Source organism: Chionomys nivalis, chromosome 6, assembly GCF_950005125.1.
Source record: "Chionomys nivalis chromosome 6, mChiNiv1.1, whole genome shotgun sequence".
In the NCBI taxonomy this organism is placed as follows: Eukaryota; Metazoa; Chordata; class Mammalia; order Rodentia; family Cricetidae; genus Chionomys; species Chionomys nivalis.
The window spans coordinates 43,659,809-43,674,876 of NC_080091.1; the positions used below are offsets into that span (position 1 = coordinate 43,659,809).

A 15,068-nucleotide genomic window follows, 5' to 3' on the forward strand; every position below is an offset into this window, starting at 1 on the left:
CCTTTCAAACCGCCCGCCTCCTAAAGGATCGTAATGGAGCAATCTTCCTGGCTTCATAATACTTGTCGTTCCTTGAACCCGTTCTAAAAGCACCGGGAAGTTTCCGAGTGTCTGAGCTCGCCGAAGTCTGCAACGAAGAGAAACGGGTGCGGATACACACACTGAGCGTCTCGGTCTGAAGTGGAGGTTCCGCGTTCCCGACTGAGGCCGGAACCTTTCTCCACTCGCCGTGGTACGCGGGCGGAGAGCGGAACCTTTCTTCTCTGCATATAGTTCCCGGGAGGAGACGTGCGAATGCGGAACGTCCCCTCAGCGACCCGGTTCTTGCCGGGGTCGCCTGCAGCTGACGTGTACTGACCGGCTTCTGGCCGCGGTGTGGGTCGCCATGGCGGTGGACATCACACTCCTCTTCCGGGCAAGTGTCAAGACGGTGAAGACACGGAACAAGGCTCTTGGAGTGGCGGTTGGTGGCGGGGCCGATGGCAGCCGGGATGAGCTGTTCCGCCGAAGCCCTCGGCCCAAGGGAGACTTCTCCAGCCGGGCCCGTGAAGTGGTAAGCTGGTTGCTATGGAAACGGCGAGCTTGAGATGGGGGCGGATCCGCACCCGGGACCGTGGACCCCAAACTCGGCCCAAACTTGTAAGCCCTCAGTGAAGAGAGAGAGTCTTTAGTGAGACAGAAGAGTCGGTGTCACGGAGCCGACAGCTGGTTAGAGACGGCGACAGGTTTATTCTAAGGAAGAGGGACGCATGTCCGAGCACTGTAGGCTTGCAGAGGTACTTGGTTAGCCGCGTTATAGAAAGTTTTGAGGCAGTGTCTTCGCCGTCACTGCTGACTTGAGTACCAGTGAAAAGTTCCCACAGTCCTTACGCTTCCGGTCGCGACGTTCACCTCTCTACCTTTGCCCCTTTCATGTACATATTTGGGCCTCTTCTTGCGCATAGGATTTAAAATCCACCATCAGCTGAACTCTCCTTTATCCTCTCCTCTGGTAGTAGGTAGTACTTCCTGAGACTGGTTTAGGATAATCTTTCACCAACACCTGGTGTCACTGTCCTCAAACTGCGTTCTGTACCCTGAACACAACTGGCTTTCATTTGTCGCCAAAGTAGGGACTTTCTTCATAAGGGTAGGAACGTTGGGTTCATAAGCGTTGACATTATCTCTGCATGTGTGACTAACACCATTGCTTCATAAATGCTCCTTGTATGAATGAACAAATAGTTGACTGTTTCCTCCACTAAACAGGAAAAAGAAGAGAGATGGTGTTTGTGTTATATCTAAGATGCTAAGGGTGGGTGTTTTTGTGGCACTGTAGGCATATACAGTCTGTTTGCCCCTCTTAAGAAACGTACACTAACGCCGGGCGGTGGTGGCGCACGCCTTTAATCCCAGCACTTGGGAGGCAGGGGCAGGCGGATCTCTGTGAGTTCGAGACCAGCCTGGTCTACAAGAGCTAGTTCCAGGACAGGCTCCAAAACCACAGAGAAACCCTGTCTCGAAAAAAAAAAAAAAAGAAAAAAAAAAAAAAAAAAGAAACGTACACTAAAGTCCAAAGAATTGAAAGGCGCTTACCAGTCAGGAACAAATATGATCAAAAGACATCGCATGGAAGTTTTGATGAATAAACTAATATGTTCTTTTGAAAAGAGACCAGCATGCATAAAGGCATGAGGTAGTGCCAGCTTGACTTAGGTTAGTTTGATGAACATAAGAATGTGGGATACTCAGGAAATAAGAGTGGTGTGGCAGTCTGAGGGAGATCTAGAAGGATTTGGAGATCACTGTTCAGAGTTTGAACTTTGCCCTCTAGATAGTCCAATATCATGTGGACAGTGAAGTACTGAAGAAGACCCAGGAGACCACATGGTTATCTTGACCATGTTAACTGTTAGCTAGACTTATGCTATTAAGCAAGGTTTATTTACCTACAAAATGGTCCCTTTTTATTTGAAACAGACTTTTAAAACTCCATTGGCACTGGGCAGTGGTGGTACATGCCTTTAATCCCAGTACTCAAAAATCAGGGGCAGGTGGATCTGGATCTCTGTGAGTCTGAGACCTGCCTGGTCTACAGAGTGAGTTCCAGGATAGCCAGGGCTACACAGAGAAACCCTAGCTCAAAAGCAAAGAAACAGAATCAAAACAACAGCAACAACAGCAGCAGCAACAACTCCATTGGCTCCATAATATATATCCTATATCACATCTCCTACTATTGCATGTATCACAGTGAAGGGGGCATGTCTCAGGTGAAGTGAGAGGAAGGGAGAATAGGTGTCCTCACCCCTCTACCCTGAGTCTGGCCAAGCTGTTGCGGAGGTTGCTCTCATACAGTGTGTGGACATAACAGTTTTGATGCGTGAAGGTCCTTCCTGAAATCAGTGGTTTATTAACACTGCACAGATTTTTTAGTCCTCAGGAATAGGGGATTTGGAAACAGCAGAGTTAAGAAGCACTGTTCGACTATGTTCCTTCCGGGGGGGGGGGGGTGGAGCTCTAGTATCAGCTGGACTGCTCCCCAAGTGCCAAAAATACATTTTCAACTCTTTTCATTTAAGATCCTTAGAGATGGGATTCTTCAAAGGTTCAGGCAGTCCGAGTGGTGGAAAGACAGCAGCACCAGCACGTCTGAGTTTGAAGGGAAGTATCAGCAACGACAAACACGTCAAACCTATGCATGTATTCTCCCATGCTGCCTCTAACCAGAGAAGCCAGCACTCATTTCCCATTAGGTCCTGTGGCTCAGAACCCCTCAACACTGTGCTCTCAGAGCCATTACCAATTGCTGGGCTTGACATTAAGTTGAAATCTCCTTGATATCCTCCCCAGCAATTGGTTAAAAATTGATTGCATACCTAAGCAGAACTTAGACTTTTCAGAACAGACTTTTAAAGAGTCTTGAATTCATCTTTTTCAGACTAGTTATTTTTATAGGTGGGAAGACAACACTCAGACAAGCGCAATGACTGGCTCCGAGTGTTTGCAGCTGGGGACATGTGCTAGAGCCAGAGGTAAAAGCCAATCCTCCTTTGCTAGTTCAGTGTTTTTCTCCCTCTGTTTTTGTATCTTAAATATCCACCTAAGTCTTTAAAAACAATTATTTTTACGTGTGTGTGTGCATGTGCGCGAGTGCACTCCTCTTTGATTGGGTGCCATGTACATTGGTGTGCCTTCGGGAGGCCAGAAGAGGACGTCAGATCTCCTGTAGCTAGAGTTGGAGGTGGTTGTAAGCCGACTGACTTGGATACTAGGACCTGAGCTTGCAAGAGCAGTGAGCACTCCTAATCACTGAATCATCACTCACTCCCCCCAATAATTTTAAACAAACTTGTTCGACTTTTCCGTGCCAAAGAGTTTCTTTTTCTTGAGCTCATAGTGCATGAGGCTTGGATTTGAATCTCTTTATGGCTGTGTGAAGTCGGGAAGTTACTTAACTTCAGTTCCCCTTTTTCTAAGAATGAAAGCCACTTCAGAAGGTCACTTGACTGATGAAATGAGAAATGGTGTGCAAGTGTCTGGAAGAGTCTGAATTCTTTGGTTACAAGTAATAGTAATTTATGAACCACCCAGAGCAAAATATGTGTGTTGGCTCACATAACTAATGGGTTGGCATGTCTTTCTGTAGCTCCCATCCATAAAACCCCAGGGGTGGACCTGTTTCCACTTGGACCCCAAAGCCTTTGTTGTGATCCTAGAAATAAGGTTCTTTAGTTGGCTAGGCCATATGTCCGTTCCAGTTTGTGACCAGTAGGTGGCTAGAATATTATGATTATAGCCCCACCAGAGCCTTAGAAAGGGAGTGCTGTGTTCAGGAGTGGGGTCAAAGGGTGGTGGGTAAATACATATCTCATGGTGCCTGACACACCTGACATTACTGAGCACATTGTGTTACTATCTTTTACTATCTATAGGATAGATACTTCCTCCTTACCTGCTTGTTGTCTTGAAGGACTTTGGGAATGGGCTGGGTCTGGAGATGCCATGTGGTGGCAGCTCTTCTTCCTTGTTGACTTACAGAGGTTTCAGAGACCAAGAGAGCTACCACACAGTTACCCAGAGCCTGGAGAGGAGCCCAGTTGCATATCCAGAGCAGCGGGGGCTCCTGAGTAGCATGGAATAAGAAGCCAGGAAAGCTCAAAGTTAACACTAGGTCTACCAGAAAGTCACTGCAACTTCTTGGTCCCAGTTACCACAGTAACAAGACTGAGAGCTCAGACTAGATAATCATGAGAACCTCTGATAAATCATAGATCTTAGTGATTTTGAGTTATTGAGAATTCTCCCCCCACCATACCCAGAGTAGGTAAACAGTGAAGTTTTGGGATTTTTTTCTTATTATATCGCGATTTTGTGAAAGTTGAATATTTGTTGGTTTACTGTTCATCTGTCCATCCTTAAGAATTCATTAGCAGGGCTGGAGACATGGCTCAGTGGTTAAGAGCATTACCTGCTCTTCCAAAGGACCTGAGTTCAATTCCCATCAACCACATGGTGGCTCACAACCATCTGTAATGAGGTCTGGTGCCCTCTTCTGGCCTGCAGGCATACACACAGACAGAATATTGTCTACATAGTAAATATTTTTAAAAAAGAATTCATTAGTTTTAGCTTTAGTTCTTGGCTGAAATACAAAGTTCTTTTAAAAATGTTTTACTAATTTGTGTGTGTGCGTGCGCACACGTGCAGAGTTCTGAAGTGGGTGTCAGTTCCCCAGGACTGGAGTTACATGTGTGTGAGAGCTGCCTGGTGTGGGTGTTGGGAACCAAATTCAGGTCCTCCGAATGAACAGCAATGCTTTTAACTGCTAAGCCATCTCTGTAACTCCTTTAGGTTTTTTCTTTTTCTTATTATATTTTTTTAAAAGAAAACAAACTGTCTTTTTTCATTTTGCATATCAATCCCAGTTCCCACTCTCTCCCCTCCTTCTATTCCTTCCACCTGTCCCCCCCACTCCACTCCCCATCCAGTCCTCAGACTGGGCAAGGCACATTGCTTTGGGGGAAAGTTCAAGGCCCTCCCTACTATATCTAGGCTAAGCAAGGTATTCATCCAAAGAGAATAGGTTCCCAAAAAGCCAGTACATGCAGTAGGGATAAATCCTGGTGCCATTGCCAACGACTCCACAGTCTGCCCTAGCCATGCAACTGTCACCCACATTCAGAGGGTTTGGTTTGGACCTATGCTGGTTCCTTCTCTGTCTGTCTGGTGTTGGTGAGCTCCCATTAGCTCAGGGAAACTGTTTCAGTGGGTTTCCCCATCATGGTCTTGACCTCCTTGCTCAAGGTTCATTCTTAGAGTGACCCTAAACCAAGTGATTGGCCTCATCCTCTCTCTGTCCTCATTTCTCACATGTGTCCCTTGCATTTTTCTCCTGCTACCATCCTGTCATTATTGCTGTCCTCTCACACGCCAGGCACCTTCCTGCCTCAGGGTCTGCATCTGTTGTTTCCCTTACGTGGAACACTACTCCCAGAGTCCATACAATCGATCTCTGCTAATGTCAGGTGGCTCAGATGTTTTCTAAGTGAGGCCTTCCTTGACCTCTTTGTAAAAGTGGCATCCTTTTTCTTTTCCTTGTAATGTTTTCTTTTTGTTGCTAACATATTGTGTATAGTTTGCTTAGTTTACTACTTGACTATGTGCTTCCTAGAAAAGAAAACTGTGGTCTGTTCTGAATCCGTAGCTTCTAGAACAGTGCAGGAATATAGGTTTGCAGTGCATATCTTTAATTAGTAAGTGCTACGTGACTGTATCTCTTTGCTTTCACTTTTGAGACTAGCCAAGCATCCTTCCAGTTCTAAAAATGTGCAGTCCTAATAGATCTTTTGACTATTTCAGATGTAGATTTATACTGAGCCCAGCATCTGTTATAAATAGTAGCTTTAGTTTTTATTAATGAGGTTCAGGCCTTCTCTTAAGGAGAAGCAGACACAGTGCACTGGGGGTGACTGACAAGTGTAACTCCAGCATCAACTCCTCAGGTTCTCTTTGATTTCCCTCTCAGAGGCCCCAATATTAGAGCCTAGTAAGTGAGCTGGAACCACCTGGATTGTTATCTGGAGCGGCTGGAAATAGATTTTGCCCAGAAATTGGCTGTAATCCTAGTTGAACAGGGATTTCAGTAAGGGAACACATTTCAGAAGCAGCATCTGGCAGCAGGTGCAAAGAGCCAGGGAAAAGCAGAGGAGGCAGGAGATGGGGCCAGAGTCCAGGAGCAGAAAGAAAAAACTGTGCAGCTTATATGACAGCTAAAAGCAGAGCCAGGGTGTGTTGAATCACGCTTATTTTAAAAATTTAAGGCAGAAATCTTTTTGCAAATAAAATGAGTGGCTTTGAGGAAAGCTGGGATGGGTAGGGCACAGAAAAGAGACATTCACTAGCCAGCCTTCTCTTCTGCCTTTCCCCCTCTTCTTCAGGACCCTCAGGAACCAACCAGAGGACCCAGGAACCCACTAACTGGCCTTTTAACTTCACAGTGTTGTGTCTTTGTGGTTTATAACAACTGGTGTTTCCTGTATGTAGAGTTCAGTGCTAGAGACTCTTAGGACGTCACTGGTGAGCTTTGTATGGATTGCCCTTCTGGATTTTGCCTAGGACTTAGGAGGACTACAGCTTTTGAAGTTCTGTTTTTCAGTAATTGGTTTATTCCATTACCTGATTAAGCATCTGATTTGTATCAGGCATTGTGTTGCAGTAAAAAAAATGACAAAAATACAGAGAAAGGACGCCTAAGTTTCTTGGGAGAGAATTAATGGAGACTGCAGAGAGAAAGCAGTAATTGAATTGGGCCATCAGGGTTGAGAACCATTATGCCAAACTTAGGAAGGGTACCAGTTTAAGGGAAGTGTGAGTGGAGACAATGAGGCACAGCAGGGCCAGTGGAGCAGAGACAAGACAGGGATGAGAAGGGTACTTATTGGGGGGATACCTGAGTGATGGAGTGGGTTCCTAGACATGAAGCTGTTCTGGATTGCATAGATGAGGATGCAAACTTTGGTCTGCAGGCCATATTTAGTGTGCTCTCTGTTAATGAAGTGATCATGTTAACTTTTATCAAATACAATGAGAATGCTAAGTATTTGATATCAAAGGACCTTGAACATTTTCAGTATTTCTCAAGAGTTTGTTGATATTTTGATTTTAAAATTGACAATGTGGAAAATGCTGCCTTATATAAATGTATAGTACAAAAAATGGCGGAAAAAGTATTCTTTAGGCAGTTTCAGAAATGGTTGGAAATTGTGTGCTATCCTGAAGTCAAAATTCATATGAACATTTTTTAAAAGAATGAAACTCAATTTGGCAATTGAGTTTCAAGCAGGATTTACAAAAAACAAACATTCTAACAAGCTACCATCCAAAGATATACTAATTTAATACTTCCATGCTGAGCATTGATATATTAGAAGCCTTTGTTTTCCGAATTGAAACCATCATTCCAGTAGGAGAGAAAACTTTGTTCTGTGGGATCACTGTGGTCCACATAGTAGTCTTCCCTTTAAACCATGGTGTTTCAGGCAGTGTTGGCTGGCATCATGTTGTGTGACAGCATGCATGGTGCTGTGTGTTTGGAGCCAAGGCTACAGTGACATCACACATTGTTATGGGGCAGGGGAAGCTCTTCATTTTGAGTTTGAGTTGAGTTAAGTTTTGGTCATTTTGCATCCAGAAACTGTTCATTGTTGCCACACTTTGTCTCCTCCATTTCCAGTTTGTTGATTATAAATTTGTTGTGGTTTGGATATGAAATACTTCTCTTCTCCCACAGGCTCATGTCTGTGAAAACGGTCCACGGTTGGTGGTACCATTTGGAGAGATTGTGCAACCTTGAGAAGATGAAGCTTAGTGGGAGGAAGTGGGTCACTGGAGGGCAGACTTGTGGTTTATCCCTGTCCTGGTTCTGGCCTGAACTTTCTGCTTCTTCATCTACCGGGATGTATGCTGGCAGCTTTATGCTCTCACTGCCACAGATACGAGCCTTCTTCACTGTGATGGTCAGCACCCTCTCAAACTGAGTTGAAATGTTTTTTTTCTTCCCTAAGTTGATATAGTCAAGTATTTTGTTCTCAGTGATAGAGAAATATAGAGGAACTCACCTGTGTTTTGTATGCTGTTGGCATATATTATAACCCATTAATGAGATAAAAGGAGGAGGGAAAGAATGGGGGAGAACAAGAGAGCACCCAAGCTTTCTGGGAGGAAAATTAAACAGTGCTTGTTCACCTTAGCCTTCCCTCAGATTTGAGGGAAGGTGCCAGTCACTCATCTCTCTCCTTAATGTCACACAGGGGAGTAGATCCAAGAAAGCAGAGTCATTGGGTTTAATTAAGACAATACGTGTTAGATGTCCCTTTTGTCAGTGCTTCCTGGGAAACCTGGATTGATCTTTGCAGCAGGGACCCATGCTTAGATCTTGGAGGGTAATGAGGCTCTAAGATAGATACTTAGTACATACATCCAGCTAACAGCACAGACTAAGTCTTCCCTGGGCTGGTATTATGGCCAGCTAGCCTCGCTGGGGGTCCAGATGGAGACTGAGGCTTAGGAGCCCTATTTGTCTCAGTGCTTCGGTAGTCATGTTGTCCCATGCTTCTATGGATAATGAGTTGATGATGCTCTTCAGCATGCTGAGAACAGTTTGGAATGGAGCATAGTCATCATCATCATCATCATCATCATCATCATCATCATTTAGCTTGCAGATCACCAGTAGTTCACCGTGTTACCCACTTAGACCTAAAATAATCCCTTCCATTGTGACAGTTTTAGTAAATTTCCTCCTGTCTAGGACCTGGTTTCATCACGGAGGATTGAGAACAGATTTGTCTACACTGCAAATAGAATCTTGTCTGTTGGGGCAGATATTAGCCTGCTTTGTGCCAACTTGTAAGTCAGAGTACAGCTGGCCTTCCACTTTCTAGGGTTCTCCTATAGAAGCTGTGCATTCACTCAACTGTGGGTTGAAAATTTTAAAATCTGCTTATGTACTGAGCATGTACTTATATTTCTTATTGCCAGTCTTCCCTGAGTAATCCAGTCTAACAACTATTTACCTAGCAGTCAGCTGTATTGTGTTATAAGCATTTAAAGTATGTAAGATGGCAAATTCTGTGTCATTTCCGGAAAGGACCCAAGTGTCTGTGGCTTTTGTATGCATAGGGGTCCTGAAACCTATCCCCTAATATCTCTGGGAAGATGACTATGTCAGGCTGTTGATTTATTGCAAGCACTGTAAGATGCATTTAAGAGAGCCCACATTTTTGAGCATCTTGTCTAGGTAGGATCTCTGCTAAGGTCTTTGTGTGACTTATCTCATTTAGTATTCCACTTTTTAAGGGTTTGAACTCTGATGGTAAGTGTATAATGATAATTACATTGTGAATTACATGGTTTTAGAATTCATGTGAACTTGATGCTTGAAGTTTCTTGTTATGTAGAAATCCATATGAGCTCCCTCTGGTGGGTAAAAGATCAAGGTCTACAAATGTCAGTCATTCCTAGAATACGAACTCCTTTCAATTAAAACACATTAGCTCAGGTCTAGCGGCTCACACCTTTAATCCCAGCCTCAAAAGGCAAAGACAGATGGATCTCTGAGGTCAAGGCCAGCCTATGTCCAGCCAGGTCTGTACAGCCAGTTCCAGGCCAGCCAAGTCTGCAAAGTGAGACCCTGTCTCAAAAAAGCCCCAAAATAAATAAATAAAATTATCTTTAAAAGGTGCTCCTTGAAACTCCTCTTAGTGTATAAACCTAAGGAATGAGAGATGGACTTGTTGAATGAACCCAGTAACTTACACACAAAAAGCTTGCAACACAGTTGAAACTCTAAATGCAGAGATCATTTTCCTTCCTGACTTTCAAGTTATCTAAGTCTGGAGATCCTAGTTTGTACTGCTTCCTACAAATTGTGATCTAGCATGTGCCTGTTTGTCAAAATGTTCTCATCCTGAGGCTTGCAAGTCAGGGTCACCCAGTCTTTTTTTTTTTTTCTTCCTTTCATAAGATGTTTCTACCTACTTAGGATCAGTGATAAGAAAGCCACTAAAATGAACCTCTGTCTTTTCAGGGGCATCTTCAGCTCTGGTTTCTGTAGTCTAAGTAGAAGAGATAGGCAGCAGGGTATTGTGACTCGTGAGAACTGAGAAAGGAATTAAAAGTGTGTATTTTGAGTTAGAAGTCCCTTTGGCTCTAGGCAGTAATTAGCTGTATGGTCCTACAGACCCCTACTCTCTGCACCCATTATTCCAAATGAGAGGTTGTGAGTCAATGATCCTTGGGAGCCTTTGCAGTAGGATAGTCCCATGGTTTGTTCAGTTTCTGTCCTGAAATTCCTAGGGTGTATTTTAACATTCTTCTTTCTGACAATTACTTGTTGCCTTGAGACATTTTCACCAAGTCCCTGTATGTTCAGACCTTTGTTTAAATCTAGATGAAACAATGACTTTTTTCAAAGTTGGCATTTTGTATGTTTGGTTTTTTTTTTTTTTTTTACAAAAGACTTTAATGATGGTATGAATTCTCATAATAAACTACTATCAGCGTACATTCTGAAGGTGACTGTTTTAAAATCTGATCATAAAGTTAGTACATGTTCATTAAACAAAATAGAAAAAAAAGACTAGCTGTTGTTACAATTTTGGTGTATAACTTTCTAGACTTAATTAAATGAATATAAAATTTTCATATGATAACTTTATACATCCGTTTTGTGCCCCTCCCCTGTTTTTGTTTTGCGTTTTCGCTATTTCTTCTATTTTACTGTGTTGACCAACATTTTTCTGTATTAGTATGTATTGCTGTATACCACTAATTTATTTTGCTGCCTGTCTATTAGAAATATCTCATAACTGATTTACCTGAGTATCTGTTGAAATATTGACACTATCTGCTTCTAGTTTGTCACATTTTAAACAAATGGAACATTTTTACAAAATTTGTTTCAGATTTATCCTAACTTCTTAAACGACACCAACTAGAAATTTAGTTTGTTTTGTATTTAATTTTTCTCAAGTAAGAAGTTTGCATGTCCTAATGTTGATAAGAAGAAAATGGTTACTGGATCATTTGAAATCATGAAGTTACATGGGAACTTACTACGAGTCTAGGAGAATCTGGAAAAGGCGGTAACTGCTCACTGTGCATGACCTCTCAAGCCCATCATTCTAACTCTTGGGAGTCTGTGGCAGGATCGTCACAAGTTTGATGTTGCCTAGGCCATAGGAAGTTCTGGCTATTGGGGCCCTAACGAGCAAGTACAGTTTTCTGGGTGGCCAGAATAACACCAGTTCTGTGAAGTCAAGTGGGGGTGGGTGGGATGAGGTTTGTGGCCCGACCATGAAAATGTACAGACACTAGAGGTGATCTTGAATCTGTTTAATGGCTACTTAAAGTGTAACAGAAGCATTTGCAATCATAGCAAAAAGAGAACTTTAGTAATAACCTTGAGAAGAAATATAAATGACCCAGTTCTATAGTGATGTAGACCTGAGTACATTGAAATGCACACAGTGAACCTGGAGGGAAGAGCAAGTGTCGCAGAGGAATTAGGTAGTCTAAATTAACTTGTAAGTCTCATGAAGTTTCCATCAGAATCCTAACAGAACTTTTCTGAGAGGAACATGAAACTAGTTGCAAAATTCATCTAGGAAGACAAATGCGAGAACAGGTGATTGACTTGAAAACGATGGGGAGGTAGGTGTTGGTAGAGTAGGAGCTCTGACCTTCTTAGGTGCAAAGCAAAGCCCAGCGCTGACAGGTACATGGGATGTGACTCGGTCATAAGGCCCTTAAGCCTGGGGCTGGTGTTTCATAGTTATCCATGCTTTTTAAAAAAGACATGTAAAACATTCTCACACTTCTGTTTTACACTCTGAATGGACTAGAGATTTAGTTAAGAAAGCAAAGTAGAAGAAAATGGGAGGTGAATGCTGACCTACCTTACTTTTACAGGTGGAAGGGTCTTTTTGAGTCTGTAAGTTAGCAGCAGTCTTAATGACAGTGATGATGCTGGTCCTGATGAGTATAGGGGGATTATTAGGCAAACATGGCATGCCTAAGAGTGTGTCAGAGCACAGAAAGAACTCCTTCACTGTCAGATTAAGTTTAAAGGTCAGTGCCTAAAGTCCTCAGAGTTAAAACCATAAGGACAAAAACTCTACTCTCCAAGCATGGAAATACCAACTAGCTTGACTAACCATAGCAATGAGGCCATTGCTACTTGAGTGATGAACTGTGTGCGACCTTGTTTCTGCTTCTGTCATTCAGAATTTAATGAACACACCCCACTTTTGTATGGAAAGTAAAACAGAAGCGACAAGCCTAGAAGGTGAGATTTTACTTGTGGTAGGACTTGGGGAAGAATTAAAGGCTTTTGATTAGAAAAATGTCTCGGGTAAGCAGTATGCATGTATGTATTAAGTGTGCTGTGGAGGGGCCCCTATTTAAAGGATGTCTGTGGTAAAGCCTTTTGTAAAGGGAGTAACGTTCCCATAGCTCAGCTAGAGTTTCAGTTCAGATTCTCTTAACCTGTCCAAGAAAATCATCCACAAATGTTGCACTGACCTCTTAGTTTCCTGGCTGCCATTAAAACAACAAGCCTTAGCAGTAGCTGGTGTTACTGAGTACCTACCCTGCCTGGCCTTGCGTAGCAACTTCGTTGACTGTTCTGCAAGCCGAGGTCTATACTGTGAATAAGATGGGGTTCAGAAGGTCAAGCCACCTCCCTGCCTGATGTCCCTAGCACTGAAGATGTGAGGAGCGACAAGAGGGCGCCTCGTGCCGGCTTGCATGCTGCACTTGCAGGCTCTGAAGTGGACATTTTTTTCCTGGTGGAGTTGCACTCTGTTTTCATCGCCTTATGAGCCTTTTGAGCCTCTGGGCTCTGCTCCTTGACCTTAGGATTATGATGTGGCCTATAAGTCACGTAAATTTTAAGTAACTTGACTAGTTGGGGCTTTTGTTGGGGGGGGGCAGAGATAAAACTACTACTGCTGAACCAAGTTTTTTGGGGGGATTTTTAAACTCCCTCTTCCCTCTCCTGTTCTGTCTTCCTTACTGGTTCTTTTTTGAAACAGTTCTCTCATTATGGATGTGTTTCTTATAGATAATGTTGATGTTAATGTATGCTTTGGGGGAATAGGAAAAAAACTTCAGTATTAGTGAAATCACTGAATTAAACTCAGTTTATAGGGCATAGACACAAGAAAATATGATTCTGCTTCTCATTGAGCAATGCTGGATGCTGAGATAGTGTTTTATGTGTGTTTTTTTTTTTTTTTTTTTTTTACCGAGACAGGGTTTCTCTGTGGCTTTGGAGCCTGTCCTGGAACTAGCTCTTGTAGACCAGGCTGGTCTCGAACTCACAGAGATCCGCCTAACTCTGCCTCCCAAGTGCTGGGATTAAAGGCGTGCGCCACCACCGCCCGGCCTGAGATAGTGTTTTAGAATTGCCTAGTGAAGCAAGGGACCTGCTATTTTGCCATTGGGTGTGGACTTCCTCCAGGGAAGGACCCTGAGGTGGGGGAGGAGGCTGACTAACTGCTCAGGGCCTTGTTTAGGAGACACTTAGCTGAGAGCCTCTAGTAGTTGGGGCAAGAGATTCTCAATCCTGAAAGCTCAGATTTTACACTAGCATTAACATTGTTGGGGCTGGGTGTGGTGTTTGGTACATTGTGGACACCCAGAAAATAGAAGCTCCTTCAGTGTCCTTTTATGTGCTTTAAGAATAAGGAAGCCACTTGGGTTGTGTGCTGGGATAAGGTTAAGAAAACGTCAATTTCCTAGAATCTGAAGGAGGCATTTATTTAGCCAGTGATGATGAAGCATCTCTGATTGGCCACATGTATGGTTTTGGCCTCGAGAACCCAGCAGAGGAATATGAGAGTAAACAAGTATACACAGCGACTCTGTCAGAAAGCCAAAGTCGACTCAGGTAAACTCTTGAGGTGACTGTAAGTGATTAGGAACCCTTGACAGGGGAACTTTGAGGGCGGATTCGGGGACAAAAGATTACTTCTGAAGTTAAAAGGCAGCTTTGGGGAAGAAGTGACTTGAGTAGGTCTCTTAAAGACCCGTACATTGTCCACATGTGAGAATGACGAGAAGAGAGACTAGGAATGATTACAGACACCAAAGTGGACACTCAGGATGGCAGCTCGGACTGAGTAAAGCTCAGCTTACACAGGTAGAGGATGAGTAGGCCAGCGATTTGCCGAATATCCCTTGGCCTTTGGGGTCCCACTCTTCCTAGCCCTGCTACCTTTGTTCAGGATGCTGATCTTAATGGATGGCATGCCAGGATGCCCTTGTTCCCTGGCTTCTGGTCGGGGTTCACAGGGAGAGGTTCCAGTGGGATATTGGAAGTCTGAATGAGAGGAGGTGGTTTGGCACTTGGGTACTGGCTTTGCATCCACGGCTCATGATTCCACTAGGTGTCTGCTCACCACCTAGAGCCTTCCCTGTGTGTGTCAAACATCTTGTATATCAGGATGAATTTAGCCAGCCATGCTCAGTGCTGCATTATAGTCCTACTCAAAGTGACCCTAGGAGACAATGACAAGGGAAACCCCATGAGTAGCACTTTGGACAATTCATCTCTCTTTAAGGTGAGTTTTGTTTGATCTCTGTTTTTCTCCCTTCTTTTCTAGTTCAGCATTGCAGAAGAAAAGTCAAGTGTTTTTGGCTTCAGTGTGCTTTTTCTCAGTGATGTGGCAGTTTATACTTTTCTTCCAAATACAACCTGAAAGGTTAGAGGTGGTAAATGACTCCATGGCACACTGACTGTAAATATGAGCTGAAATGGAATCTGTAAGCCATTATCAGATTCCAAATCAAGCTGCTGTGGCCTTCTCCAGTTTTTGTTTCAGTGAAAGTGTGTTTTCATTCTGTCAGTGGACAGTTCACACACCTACTATTAAAAGAGCATTCACAGTGAATACTTGATGTGAAGGAGACTAGTTAAATACTTCAGCTCCAAGGGATTCCATTAAAGTAACAAGGAAATTACATTTAATTTTGAATAGAAGACAGATTTTTAATGCTATTGCCATTAAGCATTTATCATCTAC

The 15,068-nt window shown here is 43.4% G+C and overlaps 1 protein-coding gene across 4 annotated transcripts in view; it reads left to right on the plus strand.

The window, feature by feature from the left end:
- Positions 1–294: 294 nt before the first annotated feature.
- The window catches only part of Stx18 (syntaxin 18), a 107,512-nt gene continuing 92,738 nt past the window's right edge, over positions 295–15,068 (plus strand). For 3 of the 4 annotated variants that reach the window (XM_057773200.1, XM_057773199.1, XM_057773197.1), the window contains exon 1: positions 295–553. In XM_057773200.1, coding sequence (XP_057629183.1) covers positions 386–553 — 168 coding nt within the window. In that variant the 5' untranslated portion in view covers positions 295–385. The remainder of the gene's footprint in view (positions 554–15,068) is intronic. The other variant, XM_057773198.1, reaches the window with a different exon arrangement.